The sequence below is a fragment of the Glandiceps talaboti genome, chromosome 12 (assembly GCF_964340395.1).
Source record: "Glandiceps talaboti chromosome 12, keGlaTala1.1, whole genome shotgun sequence".
Classification (NCBI taxonomy): domain Eukaryota; kingdom Metazoa; phylum Hemichordata; class Enteropneusta; family Spengelidae; genus Glandiceps; species Glandiceps talaboti.
The window spans coordinates 17,951,135-17,978,480 of NC_135560.1; the positions used below are offsets into that span (position 1 = coordinate 17,951,135).

The 27,346-nt window shown below is 34.7% G+C and overlaps 3 protein-coding genes across 6 annotated transcripts; 1 reads left to right on the forward strand and 2 right to left on the reverse strand.

Annotated features, from left to right (window-relative positions):
• The first annotated feature begins 198 nt into the window (after positions 1 to 198).
• LOC144443038 (tRNA (adenine(37)-N6)-methyltransferase-like) lies at positions 199 to 4,014 on the forward strand. The gene is made up of 6 exons (XM_078132411.1): positions 199 to 280; positions 749 to 905; positions 1,051 to 1,383; positions 1,930 to 2,090; positions 2,696 to 3,283; positions 3,782 to 4,014. Coding segments are annotated over exons 2-6 (1,317 nt in total). The 5' UTR covers positions 199 to 280; positions 749 to 903.
• A 285-nt stretch (positions 4,015 to 4,299) lies between these two features.
• On the reverse strand, positions 4,300 to 18,436 carry LOC144443535 (protein FAM227B-like). Of its 4 annotated transcripts, none has more exons than XM_078133059.1 (16): positions 17,801 to 18,436; positions 17,138 to 17,246; positions 16,379 to 16,522; positions 15,504 to 15,521; positions 12,951 to 13,063; positions 12,617 to 12,721; positions 12,118 to 12,216; positions 11,399 to 11,503; positions 10,965 to 11,091; positions 10,414 to 10,542; positions 10,061 to 10,233; positions 9,192 to 9,346; positions 8,925 to 9,002; positions 8,232 to 8,376; positions 6,738 to 6,779; positions 4,300 to 5,035 (listed from the first exon to the last, which is right to left on the reverse strand). In XM_078133059.1, the coding sequence occupies exons 1-16, from the start codon at positions 17,969 to 17,971 to the stop codon at positions 4,928 to 4,930; spliced, it is 1,821 nt and encodes a 606-aa protein (XP_077989185.1). In that variant the 5' UTR covers positions 17,972 to 18,436; the 3' UTR covers positions 4,300 to 4,927. The 4 variants fall into 4 exon arrangements, with proteins under 4 accessions (XP_077989185.1, XP_077989184.1, XP_077989186.1 ...); XM_078133058.1 differs by having other exon boundaries at positions 10,411 to 10,542; XM_078133060.1 differs by lacking the exon at positions 15,504 to 15,521 and having other exon boundaries at positions 10,411 to 10,542.
• Positions 18,437 to 19,976: 1,540 nt separating this feature from the next.
• On the reverse strand, positions 19,977 to 26,664 carry LOC144443483 (N-acetylgalactosamine kinase-like). Its single transcript, XM_078132972.1, has 9 exons — positions 26,585 to 26,664; positions 25,888 to 25,976; positions 25,083 to 25,206; positions 24,480 to 24,717; positions 23,685 to 23,783; positions 22,951 to 23,103; positions 22,201 to 22,411; positions 21,200 to 21,401; positions 19,977 to 20,670 (listed from the first exon to the last, which is right to left on the reverse strand). The coding sequence occupies exons 1-9, from the start codon at positions 26,650 to 26,652 to the stop codon at positions 20,466 to 20,468; spliced, it is 1,389 nt and encodes a 462-aa protein (XP_077989098.1). The 5' UTR covers positions 26,653 to 26,664; the 3' UTR covers positions 19,977 to 20,465.
• Between the last annotated feature and the right edge of the window lie 682 nt (positions 26,665 to 27,346).

Genomic DNA, 27,346 nt, shown 5'->3' on the forward strand with positions numbered 1-27,346 from the left:
AATACTTCCGGGTCATAATAATTGCCACGTACTTAGCCATGTGATTCTTCCCATTCCATTTTCCTTAAATTTGACAAAAATAATCCATTAATTTTGTAAAAATACTACGTTATTTGGTTTGAAAATGTACATTATAAAAAGTTGTCAGTAGTTCGTCATATCTCGGAACTAATCGTATATAGTCGATATTCAAGATGGCTGCGCCCAGTGAACATGTTCGAGATATTGGTGACGTCCAGAAAAATATTGGAATAGCCAGAAAAGAACTGAAAAATATAAGGCATGTGCATGTTTTCTGGGAAAATTGATCATAAAAGAAATAGGTTTCGAATCCAGTGAGTTAGATTGAGAATGGGCTAGAAAACAAAAGTTACCCAACCACTACACACCACGTGCACAGGAATAGTGATGGGTACAAAAAACATATCTAGTATACCCCCATGAGTATCTGTTAATTTGCTTGTTTATTTTTTTTTTTATTTGTTCCTATACTTGTCGTTCATTTGCTTGCTCATTTGTCATTTATTTGAAAGTTTATTAATTTGTTTGTTTTGTTTTGTTTGCCTCACGGTTCCTGGGTCCCCTGTGTACACACTATTTACTATTTATCATGTTAAATTTAACGACCCCCCCCCCACCCTGCTGCAATAATTGTAGCTTTGTTTTTATTTGCAATACTTCTTTATTCTTTTTTATATTTTATTGTGTGTGACTGAACATTTTTCATTTTACTTTTTATTTCTCACAGGGTTTGCAAAGAAGGACCGAGAGCGGCGTGACAAAACCGCTACAGTACTGCATCTAGACCACCCCCCCCCCCCAAAAAAAAAATAACTTTACCCGTCCCTGGATTCCCAGTACATTGATGGCCATCCTCATAATAAGTTGTTGTAGAAATTAGCAATGTAATTTGTTGTTGTTGTTGTTGTTGTTGGTGGTGGTGGTGGTGGTGGTGGTGGTGGTGTGGTGGTGACAGTGGTGTGTGTTGAGGGTGGGTGATGGGGGTTATTAGAAAAATAAACCACAAATTAAAATCTTATTTTCCTTCAGGCAACAAATTGAAACTTTAAAGAGAGTCTACAGAAAAGATGTCAATAAAATCAATAAATTCCTTGACTCTGCCACTACTCTGAGAGAGAGTACAGGTGATATCTCCTGCAAAGAAGTGTCTCCTTCAAAGAGAAAGAAGCTGACTAGTATTGACCATGACCATCAAGAATATACACCTATTGGCTATATTGAGTCATGTTTTAAGACTAAGAATGGCACTCCACGTCAACCAACTGTGTGCACTTCATCTAAAGCTAAGCTACGAATACTTGAAACTATTTACAATAATCCAGCTCATGCTTTACAAGGACTTGAAAAGTTTTCACATGTGTGGTCAGTACTATGATATCATTATTCTTGTTTATAAATTTAATAAGATAGCAAGAGCACAATTTCTTGCTACATTTTGTCTAATTGAAATAAACCATTTAAACGTACAGTCCTGCAAGTTCAACTAGATGCAGACACACGGGCACCAATGTTTGCATTTGTGTCTACATTTTATGTCTGCATGGTGGCACGTTAGTTCATTTCATTTAGACAAAATGTCACAAGAAAATGTATTCATTCAATCTTACTACATGCAGTTTCTTATAGGTTAATTTCTGGCTTGTTGTAGCCAGTGGACAAACATGAAATGGACTGTGCTACACATGATATCATGTACTTGCTTACAATTTACAACCATTGTCAAGTTTTCCAGTCATTGTGGAGAAAGAACCCAGTTACTGTTACACCTACTGTGGCTTTAAATTCAGAGATGTCCAAAGGTTATCAGATCAAAACTTATTTCTTGAATTATAGTGCATAGCAGTCAATGATTTATTTTTTTAATAAAAATTATATAGTTTTTCATTTTTTCAACCTTTTTCTTCACAGGGTCATTTTCAACTTTCACAAAAATGGACCTCACAATTACACAAAAGCTAAAGTGAAACCCCCTAGACTTGATGGGGCGAAAGTTGGATTATTTGCAACTCGTAGTCCCCATCGACCAAGTCCCATTGGACTTACCCTGGCTTGTATTGATAAACTTGAAGGTATGATGATAACTCTCAATGTGGAAACAACATTTCACAGATTGTTATCATTTCATTGATCTGGTGATACAGCCTAATATTATTTCCTAAAATGTAGTTCCTGTAGCATTGATATCATGATCTGCCTATGAGGCAGGGCACAAATAGATTTCAACTATCAATCCATACAATAGCCTTTATGTGATTGGTACAGTGGTAGCTAGTGACAAATTATTGTCCAATAGAGTGATTTGTTATGTAGGTATATTTACAGATAGTTGTGTCAGTATGTAAAGTGTAAAGCTTTGACATCTCCAAAATGAATAAAAAGTTTCTGATTGGTCAATAAATGATGGCAATTTACAGGATGTTGGCAATTTATGGCCATGTAGTGGTATGCTAAATGCATGAAAAAAGCAGCCGAGTCAATTCACAAAATAAAGATGTCTGATAATTCAAGTGGGATACATGTTTGGATTTGTGTTTGAATAGTACAGCTTTGATTACCATTATGTTTTCATTAACCATATGATGTAGCTGTCAAGCATATTACTAGTATAATGTATTTCGACATGATGGAAAGAGAGGATGCCTTCATTTTCTTTCATTTCTTTTTTTATTTTCAGGTGATACAGTGTATTTATCAGGTGTTGATATGATTGAAGGAACACCAGTACTTGATATTAAACCTTATATTCCATCATATGACAAACCCCACATACCAGTCGCCATGGTAACTGATAAACCCCACATACCAGTCGCTATGGTAACTGATAAACCCTACACACCAGTCGCTATGGTAACAGATACATCATGTATGAGACAGGATGAGGATTGTAGTGTTGACCCAGAGGTGAATGAAGAGTGTCGCGAGAGTTCATGTGATTCACAAGAACGCTGTCAAAAATCATGGGACCCAGATAATATGCTGGATGTTACTGCTAACAGCCGTAAAAGCACAGATGGTTTCAGTTCACTGAATAAAGATGGAAATAAACAATGTACTACTGAACCAGTGTGTGATGTGAAGTCTAGTACAGTGCAAGAGGAGGGTATTGTATCCTCAATCTCACAAGACCAACAGAACAATGCCAAAGCCCAAGTTGCTTCTTGGATACTGAAGCCACCATGCCAAACCTTAAGTGTCAGGTTTACACCACATGCAGAGGAAGAACTAATGAAATTTCATAGCAAAACAAAAAGACTTACAGATGGTAAGTTTTAACACCTAGCCATTTTTTCACACAGGATACAGGAGTTTGCTATAATAATTGGTGCCTAGTATCATAATGCAAAAGTCAGCTCAAGAACGACAAGTCTGAGAGATGGGCATGAGATAGGAATTGTTTGCAATGGAAAATGTGTCTGGTACTTTTTCTCGTTTCACCTGGACTAAGTAACTTCATACAAATACACTGTGTTTTGATGTCAAGCTGATGATAATGGTGATTTTTCACATTTTCACTTCTCTGTAAGCAGTTCAAAGCATTGTGTAATTCTTACTCTTGGCATAGCCTACTCTACTGTCTCATCCCACAGGTGTCAATTTATTTCACCAAATAGAACTTGGTTAAAACAATGATTTATGATCATTTTATTAAGTTGTACATCTCTTCAAGTTAATGTGACATTTTTTTCCTATATTCACCAATTTGGTGTAGTCTACAATTTGTATTTTGATTTGACAGCACTTTGTGTAATCTTTCACACAGATTCACATCCACAAGATTATACTTTAGGATTCCTGAATGACTGGCAAGAAGCAAAGAAGGCCATTGGTGATATTCTACAAGCTGATCCAAGATCTACTTATAGAAGAAAACACTGCCAGGATAATTTGTATTATTTCACTGTAGATCATGTACATGTAACATGTTGGTTTACCAATGATATGGCTGAAGTTATCAGAATACAACCAGTGTCAAAATCTGATTCTGTATCATAATCACAAGATATGTAGTAGTAGGCATGGAGTCATATATGAGCTTTCGGAAAAATAGTGTCATGTACACATGAGAAAGGAAAGACCAATGAACATGGGGAATGGCTATAAAAAGGACTAGATTATGAAGTGTTCACACACACACACACACACACACACACACACACACACACACACACACACACATACACACACACACACACACACACACACACACACACACACATTAACAACATAAACCTTGAAAACATTTGAAAAACAAACACATTTATTACATCATCATACACTTCATATAGAAAAAGACAAACTAGTAACTCTTTATGGAATATTAGATTTATCATATTTCATATTTCAGCTATATTAGCATTACGATGGCTATTTTTAATTATAACTAAAGTATAAATATAAATATTTCACATAAACAGTCAATTAATAATATGAAATTTGTACAATATATCTACAAACAACCAATTTGTAATAAAACTTGTGGTCTTTTTAAAACATTTCAGTGTATAATGATTCTTTGATACTTACACTGTGTCTTCACATCTTTTATGGAAACGTGTCTTGTCTATGAGTGAGATTTTTTTCACTGTATCTTACTGTAAGATAACACCATTGGTGGTGTGTTGGCATTTACTGGTATTAAAGTAGAGAATCATGACCAATGACTTGATTACCTAGCGATCTGTCAGATTGCGTGACAAACTCACTTCTGTGCCATTTCCTTAACTCCTGGGAGCTATTTACATATATGACACTTTTAGCTGACATTTCAACTTTTAAGTACAAATATGTACATAATCTATTTTGTGGTCTTATGTTTTAACCCTTTGAAGCTATAATACTATGGTCCAAAGTCACAAATACAATATATTTTGGGCTATTCCATTGATTCAAAGGTAGATTTAGGGTGCTAGTCATCCACATCCTCTTCAGCTTCAGAGGAAGACCAGTCTTCACCAAAGAACACAGTTGGCTGTGATGCTGCCTGTTGCTTTGTTTGTTTTGGAAGTGGATCATCCTGTTGTATGAAGGATATAAAATCTCAAATTAGTTGCCATCCGAATTTCTTCACAAAAAACCCCTCCCCAATGCCTACCATCCCCCTCCCAACATTCCAGTGCACAATAATTGTAATTGGTATCTAGTGAAGTGTGCTCCCAGACCTGTGACCCAGACTACACCATTGCCAAGAAGTGGTGGATGATGACCCATAATGAGGGTGATGAAATGTGCCAATGTGATCCTATAGTATAGAATGAAGTGGGAACATATACATATATCATATGATAAAGTATGGGTATTTACAAGATTCAAACTACAGTTTTGTTGGTGTTTGCCTTGCTTGGTAAATCAAATGAAACCGTTCTAAATCTTGACCATTGTGAAGTAAACATACTATCTTAAAAAAATTGACAAAATAAATTAAGTTCACAGACATTTTGTGACATGTTCAATATTGATTCCCATAGAAAAAGATTACTAAATCTTCCTATTTTCTTTCAAGGAAAGAGAACAAATTACATTATGACGATGAATTTCATGAACTGTAGTACAAATTTGTAAACAGTAACTGTAGAACACTCGTATTCATCGTGTAGTAGAAGCACAATCATTTCAAATTCTGTATGCTAAAAGTAAGATTTTAATCAACCTGTTGAAAATGAAATACATATACCAAGCTGTTAATTGTATTTGAATAAACAGTAATCAGTTTAACAAAACCCTGAAAGGTTCTTATATAAAAAACAACAACTAGTCAATGATCTTAACTTATGTGAAATACCATATGATTGGCACATTTGGCAATGAAGTCACTGAAATAAATGAAAATGGTGATTTCAGTACATGCTTTGAGTTGACTTTTCTTTGGTACTGCTCCCACCTAAAGCCATCGAATGAACAAAATTCTTCACATTTCTATAGATGGCTGTTTCATGCACTTTCTATTGAATCCACTTCCTGTGATTTCTCACTACAAGTGCTCATGTATGCATGATGAGTGCAAAGCGATGTACATGCATGCATGATTCTATAACCCTGAGTTTGCAAACCGTGTTAGTGGTAGACATGCATCATGCTTTGCAATGACTTGATTGTTATAACAACACCATCATGTATTGTGATAAACACTCAAACCACAAATCCATGGGTCTGGTATAAAGTTTTGTGATCAGGTCTTAGAAATACATCAAATGATATTTGAATCCCATGGGCTTAGATTACGACTACCTTTATCAGTTAACCTACAGGATTATTCTTTTGTTCAAGACGAACTGTTTTGTTTTGCCAGACAGCTGTCTTTGTCATGATGAGACTTTCGCTTTGAGCATTTGTCCATTTCAAATTTTCATATGAAAACTGGATATTGCAAATTATGTAATATTTGACAGTTATGATTATTATAATGTAATAGGCCAACTTCGCTTAACCTTACAAATTTATGCTATGAAGCATTTTTGCTAGGATTTTATTATAGTTTAAGAAAGTTATCTGCAAAAAAAAATTACATTAAATTTTGGGGAAAAAAAGAAGAATTTTCTAGTCATGCATGTGGCATTGGGAATGAGATGAATATTGTGCTGAGATGAACTGTCATTTAGAATGTAGCGGACAGTTTTCAAAAAAAAAAAAACAAGTGCAGTGCTTAGCCTCTACCATACCACTACACAAGTGTACTGTGTAGTAAAGTGACAATGAGAATGAATTACTCGTTGGAATACCTCGTTTATTTCCTTTACATATGCCAGCAGACCTTCTATTCCCTGTATTAACGATAGCATTAAATTAACCATAATGGAGAAAAAGAGGATTGTAAAATTACCATGATGGAGAAAGAGAGTATTTGAAAGTCAATATTTTTTTGAGTCTAGATGGGTATTAAGACACTGCAGCCACACATCACACAAAATTTACTTGCTAAAATGTTAATGTATATACATGTTACTATGACTGAAGTCGACCACAGAGAAGCTAAGATACTATTGTAATGGTAATGATGATAATTACAGACCCATGTGTAGACTCTATGGGTTGTTATTTGTGTTTGAATTGATGACACTCTAATTGAAATATAATGTATTTGGACATTGCTGTCATTTTATACTTATAATTTTTTTTCAATTTTTGCTTGTACTTCAGTTTGTTTCAAAGCAGTTTTAGTTGGTCTATCTTAGCTCCTCTATAGTACTTAGTAACTTATTGGTTCTACACACGGAATGGATTAAATTGTTAATGTCAAGGTCATGTCAAAAATTACATGGTAATGAGTTTTAATATAAATTAATGATATACCGATGACATTCCATTCATTTACATATAAAGCCTGTTACTATGGCAATGTCAAGCAGCAGCACAAAAATACGTTTTTGCCATTTCACTTCATCTTAAATCATGTTTTTGTCATTTTTTCACTTCATTTAAAATATCAAATCAATATCAATAAAATCATAACCTGTGTTGTTTGTTGTAACCTAATGATATCATTCCAATAACACTTTGACCATTGGTGGCACACTTTAGCATATACCTTACAAATGAGCAAGTGCCACCAATGGCCAGAATAGGAAATCAGTAAGTCCTCAATACTCAGACATGATTTTACATCTGAATAGTACACAAGTTATACAATTTAGAATAATTTGGAAGGGGAATATACATGTGAAACATATCTTTACAAAATCAGTGCTATCCAGTAATATCAAAAATGTGTATGAAAGTATGCTTAAATGTTAACACAGCAAAGAAATCTGAACAAAAACATAACTGCAAATGAAAATCAATTCCATGAATAAAAATCCATCAAAATCAAAATCACGTTAAAGTAGATAGGCCAACCTCTGACACTATTTTTATTGTGTATATACACACTTACATAAACCACATATTTATGGTGATTAGATTATGCATTGAAATAAGTATCAAATCTCCATACAGTATTGACAGATTTATATATATGTATTTTACCTACAATCCTGATGACAGTGATAATTTTAGTGAAGGCCAAAAAATTATGCCATCCTATTGGATTATTCATTTAATTGTTAGCTGCGTTTTAAACAGCTCTCAGTCACAAGTAACAAATTTGACATGTGTAAGAAAGTACACTATCATGTAACTCTCCAGATGAAACAAAACTAACACCGGCAAAAATTCAGAGATCTGGCCCTTGTTCCTTAAATCTACACTACACTAGAACACAATAAGTACAGACTTACCCTTTTGTCAAGAATTTTCTCACTTAATATTCTCATATCAATGCTATGTTCCACCAGTTGTTTCCGTAGTTTCTCTATCTCTCTCACTTGTTCTGCTTTCTGTTTCTCTATTGCTGCCAATTCTTTGGCTGTTTGTTCACTTATCCTGTGAAATAATGATGACAAATCAAGATCAAACAAACAATAAACAACAATTTTAGCCAAACCTCGTTCAAATCTCAAAAAATAGCACTAATGACATTGTAACACAACTGTATAGTGTATGTGTTATTTATCCACCTGTCAATCAAGCCCTGTTATTACCTATGTACACCTATTAACTATACCACATCTTACTGTTCGTACTGGCAGTATCGTAGTTGCTGGGTGACTATTTTTAGAAAGTTTATCTACTTGTAATCCATCCATCCATTGTTACTCAAAAGATTGCAAAAAGCTACCAAGTGTCTGAAAGTTATTGTACAATCATTTTTTAATTTTCGGCAGTTTATTAAGTAACAAACAATGACTTTGGATATGTTGTTTCACATTGTTTTTTTCAAGTAGGAAAAGATAGTAAAGTTGTTTTATGAATAAAAAAATCCAGAATAAATACCAATTTGTCATCTATACAACCACTTTTAAGTCAAAAGAGACAAAGTCTTAGAGAGTGTATCCAATCTCATAGCAACAATCATTCATTTTACAACTTACTTTTGATATTCAGTGTGGAGCGTCTTAGCCAGTTTCTTGGTACTTTTGATCACTTCCTTGTAAGTAGGTGCTGGGGGCGTGTCAATTGTTAAGGAAATTTACAGAGAATATTTTGACACAAGACATGTATCAATTTAAATTATTCTTTTCCATCATATGTATATATAAAGAAGTAAAGAAGAAGTTTATAATGTATACGTCTACCTGTACATGTATGAATAAACAATACACTGGCTGAAAAAAGTGAAAGAACAACATAAAGGATATGGAAGCTTAGATACTTCTGTTCTTCTTACATGCTTTCCTCTATTGGCATTGGTTGCTAAGTCTTTCATGTAGAGATAGTGCGCCACCAGTGGTGATCTTCCACCAATGTTGAATAGTACACGCTCAAAGTCAGGACCAGGACCAATCTCATGTGACTATAGCAAAGTGGAAAGTGAAAGTTCAATTGAGTTTAAAACTTGACTTGTCTATTAAAGTGCCCAATAATGTCACATATTCATAAGAAAACAAAAGCCATGTTTACATATAGATATCATAGTTCAGATACCTAATCTCCTACCTCGTACTCGGGTAAGACGTACAGTTTTATCTGCTGAATAAATGTTAAGAAAATTCACTTGTTCACATGGAGAACACACCTCCCCCTAAATACTGTATTTTGCCTGTGACTAACGAATGAAATGGATCTTTTTTTTAATTTTACACAGAAGATCAAGGTCAAGACAAATATGTGTGCCATTTAATTAATCAAACTTGATGTCATGAGACGAAGTGTTGTGAACCTAGGTACATCAGTATATCACCTAGACAAGTGAATGAATTAGGCCATTGCATATTAGAGAAAAAGCTGTGTATGGACAGCTGGACAGACAAACAGATACACAGGCAGACAGAAGCCATTTTAATAGCCCCCTTCTGACTGACCAGAAAAGGTGGAGCTCATAAGTTTAGGATGATTGCAGGATTTCAGAAAATGTTCCAGTTTACGTGGACATTGTATTGTCGTGATGATATCTGGGGTTGGAGCTGGGAAGATTTTCATTGTTCAAGTAAAACAAGGCCTAACTAAGAATTTTGGAGATTCCGGTCAAAGTCAAGCTGGATTGCTCAAACTGAGTAGAATTATATACCTCTTGTGTAGGACGCCCTATGGCTAATTTGGACTGAGTTACTGCAGGTGCTCCCTTGCCACTCTTTGATGTCAACTGTGTGGCTTCCCTAGAAAACCCTGGATGAACAACAACTTGACCTTCAGCTGCACTTTCTCCTTCATCAGGTAACTCAAAATCAATATCAAAGCTTGCTGCAAAACGAAACGACAATTCAAAAGTTATTGAAAATGGCTCAAAAAGCACAAGTAAAAGTGAACATTCTTTGAAAACTTGGATGTGAATGGTTCCATATGAATAAGTGATAGAAAAAAATTGTCATTTTTTTTCAGAAAGGAATATAATCAGATGGGTGGTATATCTCTTCTTACCACCTGTATTAATTTGTCCATCTTTTATCAGAACTACTTTTCTCTTGTCATCTTCCTTCTCTTTTGTCATGTGTTTAGGTTGTAGTCTATTAATGTCCCATGATCTCCATGATAGAGGCTGTGGTTTTACTCCTGGAAATAGAAAATGACCATCAACACATTAACTCTGTTGTTCATTGTCTTTTGTACAGCAATGACACTTTATGTCAGTTCAAAAGACAACATACTGACTGACAATAAATGGGGCACTTGATGGGGGAGGGGATGGGGGTGCACTCCTCCAAAAGGCCCTGTGGAGAACACTGTTAACACCAGCTATTACCACTACACCCTTTGTTTGTGGAGGACAGGTACATTATAAATTTTGAGAGAATAAATGCTTGTTGGGTCTATATCACTACTTGGTCAGAAAATTATTGACAATATTACATGTAAATCCTAAAATTTGGTTGGCATCCTCAGAGATGACACACCATAAAATAAATCTTACAAACGTTGATATCAAAATCAATTTACATAAAGAAAATCTACTTCTACCAATTGTTCGTACTCACCTGAAATCCATTCATGACAGAGATCACAGAGTTCAAGTTTAAAGACATCATCAAACTGATCCCTTGAATCTGGGAAAGCTTCAAAGTATGCAGCATAGATAGACTGTGCTAAGCAGTCTGCATATACCTACAAGAAATAAAGGTGTGAAATTTAAAGGTCCATGATGCAATCCCAGGCATGTGTACATCTAGCGATAAAGTTTGTCACAAGACAAATACTTGTGGTAACTAACATTTTACCTCATGCTAAAGTGTCAAAATTGAACAAGAAGGTTGACTTATTGTCATATGTGCCTATGGTAATACATGTACAGCTTGTGGAGCAAAACTTATAGTGTCAACCAAGAAGTCAATGATGCACCTTGGTGGTAAAATTCTATGCCAGGTAATGAGAACTGGTAAATGCATGAAGAAGTGAAAAAACAGAGACTTACTGCAAAGAATTTATCCTTAATATCAGGATTAACACTTGTAAACAATGCTACAAAACTGTCAGCTATTCTGTTGAACAGGCTCTCTTGTTCTTCATGGCGATCAGTCTGTGAGGAGAAGTTTGATATCACAATATTAAACTAAACTTATATTTTGGCATCGCTTTGATAAAATGTCATGAAACGGTACATTAAATAAATACTGGTTCAATGAATATGTGATACATAAGTGCCACTGTGGCACTCTCTGGGTATTGGGTATATAAGTACTTGCAATGCTCTTTTCAGTGAGAGTGTACTAGAAAACACCACAAGCTTGAGTACAAATACCCCAGTATCCCTCACACTCACAGGTTATGGAGTTCTGATATTCCAAAAATATGTACTTCTACATGAATGTGATTTCAAGTACTAGTACATGGCACAATGGCTACACATTTGTATACAGGTATGCTGTATTTTCACTGCAGCAGTACAATTAACAACAGTATGTGTGTGTCCATCAATGCAAATAATCTTTGGTACACATGTAATAATTCAAATTTCTTTTCAAATCTGTTTCATGACAAATTACAATTTCATACTTTCTTATATTATTAAGTATTTTTCAGGCACATGATTGAGAAAATAACAGTATTAATTTACAAAGACACAAAGCACAAGTACTATCTTTTCATTCAAATTTCATCCTTACATTTATACACAATCAAATCTTGTTTTACCTCATAGGTCTCAAGAAAGAACCACCAGAATGTATCTTGCATCACAGCTACAGAAGCCTCAGAAAGAAATAACTTCTTCCAGAATTTTTTGAACCCAGGCTAAGAAGACAAAATAAAACAAACCTTTAGTGAAGCTAAACAGTGATCATGTCAGCCTTGGTGTGCATCAATAAACTACATAAAAAATGTAAAATTCAACCAATTTGGTGAGAAACCCTGCATTGAAATATTCATTTGCAGACAGCAAAAATGTTTTTTATTGGAACCAGAAATAGAGTAACTCAATATATATTTAGAAAGAATTTGACATAAGATTTTAACCCAAGCAATATTTCCAATGACACAATTTTTTATCAAATTTTATTTAATTGTATATGCAGGCACTCATTATTCAACATGTGTTTACATGGTAAATGTCGTTATAGGTAGACAGTGAAAATCACACAGAAGTGATATAACTTGCAGTTGAACAACTTGATCAAGATACATGTATACTTACATTGAAATCCTGAGCTTGTGTCACTCTATCCAATATTTGAGGAGATTCCAGCTGATGAGGTAATTCCGTCAGCTCCTTTCTGTTGAATCCTGGGAAAGAGCATCCCTGGCAATGGTAGGAGTAAAAAAAATCAGGGAAAAATTATTTTCAGCATTATGATGGTTCAATCCTCAAAGATTATATCTCACATTGAAATGTAAAAAATCATAAAATGCAAAATGTACTCCTTAATGTTGCTTTGATCTCAATTTCCAACTTTTCATTCCAAATCTTGTCATTGAATATAGAAGAGTTAAAACAGAAATGAAAGGTGCCACTCTGAAACAATCAATACCTCAACACTTTTTGTTTTAGTGCCCAGAATTTGAGCTTTTAAATCCTTGGTTATCTTCTTGGCTCTCCCTTTCTGGATTTGGACTGCATTGGATTCAAGAGCCTTTTTCATAACTGAAAGAAGAAAAAAATGGAGCTATTTCAGTAAAATACAATTGACATAGGGTTAACATTGTTAGTATGCGTCACTGCTATTTTGGTAGGAACTCATCATTACATAGAGAGACCTGAGTTGGAATAAAAGATATAGTAATTTGATCATTGCATATTAGTCGACAATCAATGTTGTTCTGCTATATTCTGTTCTATGAATGGAAAACACATTGTATCCTGCAGCATGGGTTCCGGTAAAATAACAATCAAATTCTATATGGCTTGACTTAGACCTTTTTGTGAGAAACCATTCATTACACAAACTGGCTAAAATGGATTCTTGGAACAGATTAGATAAGATGTACAAATGTTTTTCTTCACCTCAAACAATAAAACATGTCATTGACACATGATTTGATAATGATGAGCTCCTACATGACTTTACCAGTTTTCATGCAAACATTAGGTGCCACACAACATCTTATCATGATGGAGAATCTGGTGTCAGATAATAAGCAACTCTTGCCAGTGCCTAGCAAATCATGGCATATCAGTTGCTCTGGAAACTGTTGCGTACACATGTCAGTCACATGACAAATTATGGTGTACACATGTAAGTCACATGGCAAACCATAGCATACACGTCAGTCACATGGAAACTTTGGTAGGTTACATGTCAGTCACATGACAAACCATGGTATACCCATTTCAGTCACGTGACAAACCATGGTATACCCATTTCAGTCACGTGACAAACCATGGTATACCCATGTCAGTCACATGAAAACTACACTTATCAGTTGCTTTGACAGCTATTGCACAACTTGTAAGTTGCATTCTCTATTTTCCCAGATTTACAGTGACAAAGCCTTGATATAGTGTATTAAACTCAAGCAAAGTAAAACTACATCTAATTTTACTACACTATAAAAACAGATGCTTGACAACTACTAATACTACCATGAAAACAAGCACTTTCTATCCGACAATTATGCAGTTAACTGAACTTGGCAAATATTTCACCCTCCATGCATTTATACTATAAATTGTTAAATTTGTTAGACAACAAAGGCCTATATATACCCCTCATATACATTTACATTTTGTTTTATACCTTATGCACATGCCTTTAAAAAAAACATTCAAACAAAGCCATATCATTTGACAAGGTAGATGCCCAGATTACTAAATTTTGGAAATATCAACACCATTGTAGGCATCCAAAGAAGCAAACTGAATTACTTAGTTAGTTCTTACTTTACAATTTTGCTTTGAACACATCAATCCTTAGGCTAATATTTTTAAACAACCAAGATCCGAATGAATAGCAAAAATGAGTTTCAGAGTTGAACACCTGGGCGTTAAAAATTTGCATTCAGAACTTTATGTACCAATAAGAGTTTGTGGTCATTTCACTAAAGAACTCTAATACTGCTGTGTGATGCAGTTATCGTAATTTATTCTTTAAAACGATATCTTGTAAAGTGTGTAAGATTGATGGTTCAAAAAGTTAGTAAAAGCCCTACATTAATAAAATTTACATTCTCATCATAGAACCAAGTACATTACATTTATACATTACATTTGTAATTCACAACAGTAATTACAGCAGAGTCCAGTTGTACTGGTAGAGGGGGTGGGGGTGGGTGTGTTACATTACCTATTACTTTTAATTACATATTACATAATTCAAATCAAATTCTACAATGTTATTGGGTAGGGTAAATTGTCTTGTTGTGATGCTGAGAGTGAGATGGTGTACTGTCCTTCCTATGGGTATACACAGTGACAGTAGTAAACATAAGTGTGTGTATTCAATTGTGTAAGAATTTTGTCTTTGTATCTTTGTATGTTCAACAGGGGAGACCATCAATAATATGAAATTATTGAATAAATGAATATCATTTGAATTTATTTCATAATTGAAATTTGATTGGGATTATCTAGTCACATGATCATATTTACATATCAAAGATCCAATCAGAAGGGAAACACATTCCATTTCAATGTGCAGTAGAATCTAACCAACACTTGAATTTAAGCAATAGTGATCTGATTGGATGGTAAGTAACATAACAATTTGCATATTTAAGTATTGTGTCCAATCAGAAACAACAGTGCAGCTCACTGTGCAAACAAATTTGACAATGAAACCTGTGGGTGCAAATTCAAATAAAACTAACATTTAAATGTAAAATATAATTGTTGTGGTACATCAAAATAACATAAAATGTGTAGTACAACAAGACATTGAGGGGTGTAACATTTGTGGGGCATATCTACAGGAGGCTTTGTAGGACATATTTACATGCTGAGTCAAAGCTGAGTGCAGATCAGACAGTGTTTTGGTGCATACTTGCAACACTAACAACTCATATGTTATTGTGATACTGCCATGTGCATATTTTTTATAACACTAATATTTTTTTTTTTTTTACAGATCTGTTTCGTAATCACCCACCTTGTTGGTATTCTATCCCTGTGAAGTATAAGAGTTATCAGACAAGACAGAAAAGTGAGAAATTGTGAAAAAAAAGACTCCAAGATGTGAAGTTATTAGTCAAAAGACATGGACTTCTGATAACAGTGATACAGAACATGATGTTTTCTTACTTATTTGGATTTAATATGAAGTTTCTTACCATTACTTCATTTTACCTTCCAATATGGACTAAGATTGGTAGAATCTTTTTTTATATTGAGAAACTTTACTTACAATCATAGTGGCTGTACTATGGGAGTAATAGGAACCTTACAATCCAGACTAAGTATGCAAATTTTAAAGGCAAATCATACCTTGTGAATTAACTAAATTTAATAAAAACTTGGATGTTAAACACGATAAAATGCAGTGGTTTCATTCACATAGGTAGAAATGACATATGGGCCTTGGTAAGGAACTAGACAAATTGCCTAGTAAAGGCATATACATCACTTCCACCTAAGTTCTAACCGATGCCAGTTCTGTACTGATAAATAAAGGTGAATGAAAGTAATACATTTTATCTCATTTACCATCCAAGTTTTACTAAACAATGAATTCACATGGTATAATTTCACTTATCAAAGGACAATGGTATTATTATCTTTAGTTATCGAAATGCCTATACTAAGTGGTGGTTGTGGTAAATAGAATACTAAACCTCCTTATAGGGTCAGGGTAACATAGATAAGATTATTTGTACTTCAATATGACAAGATTGTTTATAATAGTGATTGTCATGGTTATCAACACATTTCCCATAAAGCACCATTTGGGAAATTCAAGATAGCAGTTTGCAGGTTCCCTATGACTATATAAAAAAATCCATTTAAAAAAAAAGAGGGAATTCTTACCATATTCTGGTGAATGAAATAAATTCTCATCAATTCTAGAAGCCCTTGGTTCCTGTGTTAAAATCTGTGAAGAGTAGACGTTGAGTTTCTCTTCTAGTTGGTTAATCTTGTCTTCAATGTTGTCCAACATAAATACTGGCAGGGCTAGTAAACGTAATGTCAAGGAAATATGAGGAGTAAAAGATAAAGTAGTTACTTGAATCTATACAAAATGGTAATTGCTACCTGTTTACTGTACTGTCAAGATACTCTGTCAAGCTAGTTGCAACTCCTAGCCATCAGCACCTCTGCTTGTATTGAGAACATTTTTAAATGATTCTATATATAGTATAGAATATAGTCAGACCTCCGAAAATCATTATCAAACACCTGTATGATTAATTCACACGATCATATGTAGATTATCACATGTCCACTTCATGTGTTTCCTACATTTAGTGTAACGTGTTCATTTATATGACACATTTGAATAATGACAGTCTGACTAGTAGTCATGGTTGAAGGGACTGCACACTGTGATTGACTGGGTTATTGGGTGTGAAATTTGAATATTTTATTACCAGCTTTGAAAATGATCACTAGACAAGTGGGGGATGTGAGGTATGACCAGCTAATGATGTATCTTGATAGTGTAGTAAACCATAGACCCTACACATAGACCCTACATGAAAGTCTATGTAGGCTCTATGAGTAAACAGACTACTAAACGATATATAACATATCTGTACCAGATTTATGTCTCAATGTTGTGAAGGATACGTGCATGTTTTCTAAGTTCTTCTACAATGTTCTCCTTGCTCCCCAACATCTTCCTCTCATCTTCCAAATCCATCTGACCTTCAGATGTCACCCTGACAGGCCATTCATCCTGGAGAAAAAAAGAAATCAAAAGAAAAAGAAAATAACAATCTTATAATATGCCTATGGTGGTTAGAGATAAAATGTTTGCACACTGCAGGGAAATAAAGGCATATTGAAACTTTGGTCATTTCATGATTTTACTGTTGCAAAACATTGAGTTGAAACGAGTTCCTCATTGTTTAGTGGAAGTCCTTACACAAATATTCATTGCATTATCTGGTGTGCACATTTCTCTGTAGTTCCTGATTTGTATGAAATCAATAGAATAGCTATGGCTAAGAGAAACAGTCGTCCCTTATAAATCTCAAAGTCACAGAGGTGTAAAATTTATATTATCACTCCTAGATCTAATCTTACATTGTTTACAATGTGTTGTATAAATAATCCCTCCCCTCCCTCTGTAATTTGTATCAATAATCCCTCCCCCCCCCTCCCTCTGTAATTTGTATCAATAATCTATCTCTCTGAAAGAAAACAAATATCCATTGACTTTTCATCACATTAAATTTAATTTTTACAATTAAATTACCAAATTACAAAAACCGGGTAAAAAGAACTTACAAATCCTTCAGTTTTCATCCATGTAATAACACTGTTTGATGGAGGAGGTGCTCGTTGTTCTTTTTTCTTCTTCTCTTCATCTTCTTTCATTTGTTCTGGAGACTTTCCTCCCTCTACTTTTGCCATTAAAGCTAAAAGTTTTGGGTCGATGAGGTTCGTGCCTGCACTCATTTCGTCAGCTCAAATACAATATGGTTCAAATATTTAACGGTTAATTTGTTTTTTATAAATTAATAATAATATTGTTATTAATATTGCTTAGCCATGGTTAGTCTAAGCAAACAATCTGTCGCTAAGTAGTCAAGATTCACGCCGTCTTTAGTGTGAACAATGAAAGAGATATTTGCTGAGGCAGCACAGATAATCAAAAAGACTATACTGTATACATCAAAGTACAAGTTGTCAACAAGATCTCTTCACCAGCCGATCGTAGTGCGTCTTGTTTACCTCCGTTATCGGTCCTTACAAATGAATAAGCCAGGTCTCGATCATGAGAGCTCCTGGAGCATTTAGTGCAGCTCAACGTATATATGCAACCCGTTCTAGATTCGTTGAGGTCTGTCGTTTCGAAAATTTGCAAAACTGAAAGAAATGATTAGAAACTGGTTCTGAGCGAGCGTCATTTTGTTGCCAAGGAGGACGCCATTTTGAAATGTTTGGTTGTTCGTTATTTGCGTCCTCCTCCTGTAGCGAGTACGTACTTTTACACTCAAGCTGTAGAAACTAAACTCCTGGATATTTGGACCAAGTGGTGGAGGGTCTATGATTTGGACAATCACGAAAATACCGGTACACGAAGGGCAACAGGGATCACTGGAAGAACGGCGCTTTTGTACTGAAATGTTTTCTCTGTATATGAAAGACTTATTTAAATAAATAAATAAAATAAATAAAACAAAATAAATGTATATGTGAATTCTTTTCAGTCACAAGGACATGTACATGTGTTTATTGCTCAGATTGTTGTTTTCCTAGGGAAAATATCACACGAATCCTGCTACTACAAATGTATCAACATACGCTCTGTTCTAGTGTTTTTTCCATAGAGGTAGGGGAAATACATTCTATTGGATTAAAATATCACTAGACAAATACACCCACACAAACATGCACGCACACACACATGCACACTCCAATGCTGAAGTATGACAGTCAGGAAACTCGTTCATAAGTTGAAATAATGCAGATAATTTTAGAGCAAAACTTTTTAAAGCTAAATAATACTTTATTTTTCATATACATTAAAGTTTAAAACAATACAGTCTCTTTGAGATTTGTCAACACATTTATATTGAATACATACGATACAATACATATTATATGGCTGTCAAAATACAGTAACTTAGGTAGACATCACTTTGAGGGACAAATTTCCCTGACAATCCAGTACTTAAAATCTCTCCAAAACTTTGGCATATGAAAATTGTTCTGGGTCCTTTTGAAACATAAAAGAAATCTGGACACTCCCCATCTTGTTTTCCAGAAAATTCTACTAAGAATTGTTTATATATCCCATCGGTGAGTGACATCAAAAGCTATATTAAATACAATTACAGTCATTGAACACATTATTTCTCAAACTGACCACTTGGTGGTGCTGTTTAATTTTATATCACCCACATTCCCTTATCATAGATATAAGAACAATGTACCAACAAAGCTGAGGAATATGGTTTGTCATATAATATTTAATATATGTTTTGTCAGTTTACTTTTGATTTATTCAATAAACTCATTATTAACAAGAGTTGTATAAATATCTGAATAAGAAACATCTTGTAATCATTTCATTCATGTAAGCTGAGATGGTGTGTTTTACATGTCAGAATATCGCTTACTGCCATGCTGTCAAAATTGAAATCATCAGGCATTGGAAAAAAACAAAAGATTACACTATTTGGCCACTAGGGTTGCTGTTCAGACGTTTTGGTTGAAAATGCGGGACCGACCAGACCATGACTGCTGTGGCGAGCAAATACCAAATTTTCACTGACATGTCAGCAGCCTCAGAGATGTACTACAATGGGCTACTGTCATGTGTGTCAGAAGAGACACATGAAAAGAGCTTGCGAGAAGCAGCTGAGATCTCAATGCTGGTATCCTGGTAGTACACCCCTTGTGATGCTGATGATGCTGGCAAAATTTTGGGATTTAGCTTTCAAGAATTTTTTTTTTTTGACTCTTAACTATGCATCAAGATCCCACGAACATTCATTCTCACAAAATACTTGCAATTTTGACTTATTTCATTTAATATGATATAATGTTGTATTTCTTACAACTATTGTGGTCCATTTAAGCTATTCCAATCTGACAACATGGTTGACACTACTATATATCCAACCCCTTATATTCCCCATGAAAATCAATAAAAGGGACAAAGAGTAACCCCTTATTGAATAAGTACGAGTATCACATTCCCACTTTCAAAAAAAATATCTGCCCAATAAATTCACATAACTATAGAAAAATAGGATACTTTAAGGAAAGAAATTTGATAATTCAAATTTTCTCTAAACTTTACATAATACATCTGTTCTATTCTGTGTAAACCTGAATTCTCTAGAATGAAAGCCTGACATGTGTAATACTGAAGGTTTAATTAATCTTCTTTTAAAATTTTAAACAAAATGGAATCATTAAAGGACACCAAGGAAAGAAATGACTAAGGAATGTATATTGCAGCACCACTGCCTGGTTGAGTCGTAAATAAACTTTCTTTAACCCTGGCTTTCCTTTGGGGATCATTTGCATAATACCCATCATACACTTTACCCAGGAAGTCAGCCACTCTATGGCCTCTCACCATGGAAACAGCACAGCCTCCCCAACCAGCACCAGTCAGTCTTGAACCCAATGCACCAGATTTCCTGTAAAGACAAGCAAAATCATTTGTTAGTATTTATATTATATATCAATAATATGCATACCAAAATAAATGATAAGTTATCACTAAGTTTGTTATAATGATGGAATGAAAAGTGTTGACTACCAGAAATTAAACAATTTTATAATTAGTGTCAGTAAACTATGAACTAAGAGCAAACCCACCAGGGATCCCAACCATGTTAATGTACTTGATCGAATGCCAATGTTACAATTTGGAAACACATTATTTACAAAAAAAAATTGTGAGCAACTTCCACATATATAAACAAGCTGATAAGAATGTCAAGCCAACAAAAAACATTCATCAGCTTGTTAGATCAAATGACTTACAAAGGTTATAATGCACCAGCAGTTCAAAGTGTTTAGCATTGAGCTTTCGATCTGTCTTGGTGGAGTGTCAAGATAATCTACATCAGAGAAATCCACTGTTGTTTTTGACCATCCAGGGGGGCTAAAAGATTTGACCATTCAGGGGGCTAAAAGACTACATATATAAATATGTCAACTTACAAGCAGAGTTGAGTAAGTTCATCCAATTCAGGACAGCTGCATTCATAAAGATCCCGACAACTAGCATGACTATCATTCATTAGTTTACCCAACAACTTAATGGCACCATCTGGACTGTCCTGACAGATGTCATGAAATTGTAAAACTCGGTTTGCTTCACTATATACATGCTTTGCCCTGTCATGTAGTTTAAATGTTGAGACTGGAAGATACAAACACAAAATACTAATAAACAGATATATGTGCAGCTCACAACATAATACATATCAAATTATGTGGTGTAAATTGGGCAATTCTTCTCTGTGTTGTCAACAAGATAAAATGAATGGACAGGAATGACTTCATAGTTCAAAGACTTTGTTTTGGTTACATGTATCTTGTAATCATACACTGTCATAACTTACGGAGGGAGATGAGAACTAAATGTTCCACTATTGATTGACAGGATGAAGCATAGTCTGCAAATTTGATAATTATGTAGTAACAGTGATAACATGTCAGGGTCACAGAGATGCACTGTCTGTCATGTAATATTACAAGGATGTAACTGTTGATGATGAGAATTCAGTACAATGATCCATAAACACCAACTACCTGGTAAATGTTTCAAAGTACTAGTATACTAATGAAAGCATGACATTATGTGTAAGTAAGTGAGAGCTGATAGATACAATGTCAAACTTTTGTGTGCAAAATGAAAAAGTACTGAAATATCTATTAAATCTACAGAAAATTGTTTTCCATTTTTCTTTTCAAAACTGATTACAAGTTCAACTTACAGAGTGTGTTTTCACTGAGATTACTTTGATTGAGTTCAACTTACTGTGGAATGTGTTCTCACTAAGAAGATCAACTAACATGAGGAGTGTATTCTCATTGAGATTACTTTGATTGAGTTCAAGTTCAACTTACTGTGGAATGTGTTCTCACTAAGAAGTTCAACTAACATGAGGAGTGTGTTCTCACTGAGATTACTTTGATTGAGTTCAAGTTCAACTTACTGTGGAGTGTGTTCTCACTGAGACTAGTTTGATTGAGTTCACCATCAGAAACACCAAGAATTTCACAGACTTCAGATTTCAGATACGGTTGTACTTTCAGTTCTTTATCGACTAATTCTTCCATTTCGCTCAGACTCAGTTTAAGTTCCTTCTGTAGGTCACCTAGCTTTCTGATGTCTGTCCATTCTATACCTTTGGACTTGGCAATAACCTTAAAGGGTAAAAGAAATCAAAAAGCCCATTTTGTGCAAACCATATATTCTCTGAGATGTCAAAGTAATTTTGCTGATGTCATGCTTCATCTGTGAGCTAATGCCACTGTTTTTACCATTATAGGAAATGTGCTTGTTCAGCACTTTTATAACAGTATTGCAGAGATCAGCAAATGATAACTTAGAGCTTTGATTGGTGAATTCTTTGCTTTACAAACACAGAATGATTACTAGTGAGAACAATCCAAAGTTAAAGGGGAAAGCCATTGTAGGAAATAAAGGTTTTTATTACTTTGGGTTCTGGAGAGTCAATTCACAATTTTACATCACATACTACAAATGATTGCCAAGAAACACTGAACTGCAACTTGTTCTTTATTCAGAGTAGGTCATTATTGCCTACACACATTGCATCATTGGAGTCAACAAACTAAAAACATGCATATGTAACAGCAGAACATACATATTCATAATTCCTACATGCTTATAACTTTGAAATAAAAACAATCATCAATAATTGGAATGAAACTTTGCTAACCTGTGCTGCTAGTCTGCATTCAACAACTCTGATATTGTAGTTGGAGGTCGCTGCTTTCTGCATTTCCACACAGCTGTTAGTTATAACAAACACCACTCCCTCTGGTAGTTTCACATCACTGGCTTTCAGTGGATTGAACTCAATATGTTTGGCCTTAGCAACAAAATCAAGCAAATATATATTGATTAGCAGTGCTTTTATTGTATTCGATTTATATAACTTTTACAAAACGACGTGACTGACATCCATTTGAACAAGTAAATATTTCCATGCATTGATGTTAATGTTTCTGAGATTTCTGATGCCAATTAGCAGCAATCTTCAAAATTAAGGTTGTAGATATCTTTCCTAAGTACTCACGGTGGCAAGGAACCAACTCTCAGAGACATTTTGGGGTGAACATATTTAAACACCAGTTTATACATACATCTGTTTGTTCACAGTCAATGTAATTTGCTATTCATAATAATAATTATAAAATATATTTATTCACGGCAGGTGAGTAAAGTAAGTGTTACAGTACTAAAGTAAATGAAACACTTCTTTCCATTGAGGCCTTCAAGCATCACTACATTAACAATCATACAAAATGATAACAGTAGGTAAAATGAAACTCAATACACTAAGTGAAAAGGTAGATGAAAGGAAAAGTCAATGTGAACATAGCATAACCTGAATAAGGATATTGTACTGCTTTTTTGTTATCCTGTGTTGTATAATCGTAAAGTACTCACGGTACCCCTCTCTGCTAGGAATGATATTGACTGGTCCATTCCTCCACCCTGGGTGCCAATGTAACGTTCACACCATGTACAAATGTCTGCAAGAATTAACTGAAAGATCAAAGAAAGAGTGCTATATACAAAGAACAATAAATTTACAACAAGCAGACTTATGTCATATAACATGTCTTTGTTTTCATTCTCAAATTATAAGTTACCATATCTGTATTTGCATATGCAAATATATGCAAATACAGTAACACTGCACATGGCAGTCATGATATTTTGTCCACTTCCTAAATCAACTATTTGCTTTATAGTCAAATGTGAGTATCTTTTTCATAAATTCATTCCATTGCTAGCCATTCTTAAATAAAAATCAGGTTTACACTAGGGGGTCTAACCCTAGTCTTATCTACAACTTAGCCCTAAGTCCCTCTCCCTGACTCCCTAGCTTGAATACAAATGTGTAGCTACTGTACAGTCAGTCCACCATTCTATATTCTTGCCAATGTCATTAATTAATTTTTTGCTAGGGAGTCTAACTCTTCCTATTACTAATCTAACCTTGACCCTAACCCCTAGCTTGAATACAAATGTTTCTCTTCTGTACGGTCTAGTCAGTTCATTAGTCTACATTCTTGCTTATGATAGAGAATCAGGTTTATGCTAGGGAGTCTAACTACATACCTATCCTAACCCCCAGCTCCCTAACTTGAATACAAATGTATCTACTGTACCGGTGATCTATTCAATTTCTGTTACTTTTTTGACAAATTTTAATCTCTTTAGTGGAACAACCTTTACCTTAGAAAGTTGGAGACCATTTGCTTGCATAGTTACAAGTCCAGCACAGCATACAAAAGCACTTGAACTTGATAACCCTGCACTTTTTGGTACTGTGCCATCTATAACCAAGTTCAAGCCAACAGGCTTGTCTAACTTCTGGCTCTCAATGATACCACGGAAACCACACAAAAAGTAGTTATACCACCGCACAGAAGACTTGTCTATCTCTACTTTGTTGATGTCAGTACAAAACTCTCTGAAAAATAATTTCAACATTATCTTTATAGTCATATTTCTTGACTTTACAGGAAAAGTCCTCAATTGTACATGCCTCAATCTGTACACATGCAATTTTATCACTGATTCAGATAGGAATAATAAGGATATGTGTTGGGCAACTGAAGTGAGAAAAATACTTCATCAAAAATTGTGATGTTGCAAGATAGTTTAATAGTTATAGTCTGGCAATCTATCTGTAAGAAATTCTTACTTACAAAAATCCATATACATTTCCAACCTGATGCACAACTGCCTGTATTGGGGCAGATACATAGTATTCACTTTGTAAACTATTGCTAGGAGGAAGCATGACGTAATCACACAGCATCTTCATGTACTTACGGAAACTGTGGGTCTGTGTTCAGTATAATTATTTGTCCAGTTGTATTTGGTGAGGCAGCCATGACTATGTCTTGTTCAATTGCCATTGGCAGAACTGAATATCCACAGTAGTCAATGTGTTCACCTGATTGAGATATACATGCAAATTTAAACATTTTGAATTGAAAGGGAAATGAAAATGTAGCTGGCACTGTTATAAGTGCATAAAGAATGTTTATCAACCCAGGAAAAATGTTATTTTGCATTTGTGTATTGCAATTATTCCATAAAAGCGATTATTTTCTTCTGGCAGACAACATTCACTTGTGCCCTCTGTTGGTGCACCATTTGCATATCAGATGTGATCCGGTTCTTTCCTCTCAAATTTCAGGTCTTACCCACTCTTATAGGGGAACACCACTACTGGAGATAAACTTAGCATTTTCATAAACTTTGGATTTTGAAGACTCTAAGAGTCATTTCATGATTTTACATTACATAAGTTCTGTTCGGTTGCCAAGAAACCCTAAATTGAAAGTCTTTTTCACCACTATTGCTCTTTCAATTGTACACTGTTGCCTCATGGGACTTAGCAGACATGAATATTAATTAGATGCACAACAATGACTGAAGGAAATAAGCATTAAGGAGCCTTGAATATTCAATGTTCATCTAATCCATATTCTTGTCGCTAAGGCCCATTACTAACAGTGTATCACTGAAAGAACAAATTATAAAATATATACATGAAAGAGATGAAAAAAGTTACCAAAATGAAATACTAGTATATTGAAAAAGAAAAACACACCAAATAACTTGTACTAACCTATGATATTTACTCTACCAGGGGCTCTGGCATAAAATGATGGATTACTTCCAAACTTGCTAGTAAACACTCGACATATTCTTTCAAACCTGTAGAAATATTAAAGACAATAGCATCAACATTTAGTCATTTCTTGCGTTATTGAATATTGTGAACTTTTAACTATTCACATCTCATTGGCAACATCCATCCTGAGATAGTTATCATTGATACATGCTTTATATTCAACGCTACCTCAGGATGTGAATATGACGTAATACTTGACCTTAGAAATGGCGAATGTATTCATGAGCAATGACCTTGTAAGTTGTAGGAAATGGACCATGGATCTATTATTGAGAATGGATGGACGGAGGAACATTTAGATTATAATAAGGTACAAAAGAAGAGATCGAGGTACAAGACCACCGTTTATTATTTAAAGTCTTAGTCATCGGATTGCTGTTGGTATAAAACTGAGAACCCTCGGATACGGAATAATAGCGAGACTTGTGGGTAAATTTGCCTTGGTTAAATAAATCGTAAAAATCACAGAAAGAAAGACACAACGGGAATGACACGCCTCCCTCGACTCAGGCTCCGGTCACCAAACCTCCACGGTGATATATCATTACTCTTCAATTCTTCAGATCTACTGAAATTGGAACATAACATTCCTGGACTGTTCTTGTCCCCTTTGTTGTAAAAATGGTCTTACCTTTCCTTCTGAGAAAGAGGGATTTTCAAAATTGGTGGGAAGTCATCGCGATCGTTTTGGTTGGCCATGTTGTCACTTTGGTAACCTTTGACCTCTGTCAGGTGATTGCCTGCTCTGTTATTTATATGTAGACAGCTTACACGTTACAACTAGTAAAACTAGCCCACCACGATGACATTCATATGTTTGACACTGGAGCTGGGTCCTTGAAAAGCGTTAATTCAACAGAAGAATACGGTTTTATATTTTACGGATGACTGGTTTGCAGAAATCCCGGGGAGAACTGACCTCATTCCATTTTGATAGAAAACGTACTCGTAACGTTGAGGGCGAAATTCATACAAGACATACTCCGACTCCGAGTGCTTCTTGTCCTAGTGTAGCTCGGAGTCCAAGGTACAAATTACAATTACATGGAAATCTAGGTTGGAGTTACATTGGACTGAATGGGGAAGTGAAAACATCTTGGACTAGCAAAAGGTGCATGTCAATATGAAAAAGATAAAATAACTATCATAATATAAACAGTTACAAAAATAATCCGTCCCATTTTAAAAACTTGTCACTGTGTATTTAGCAGTCATGGGTACTTTATTGTTGTTCGAGAAAACGAAACACATTGAAACATGAAATTCAAGATCTGAGTTTTGTGAAATGGAGTACTGTAACAATGTAAATGAAACGTCATTATTTCAATGTGATCTCAGACACTGGGAAACCAAACTTGATGTAATTTATATTGAAATAAGGACTAGTTGACTG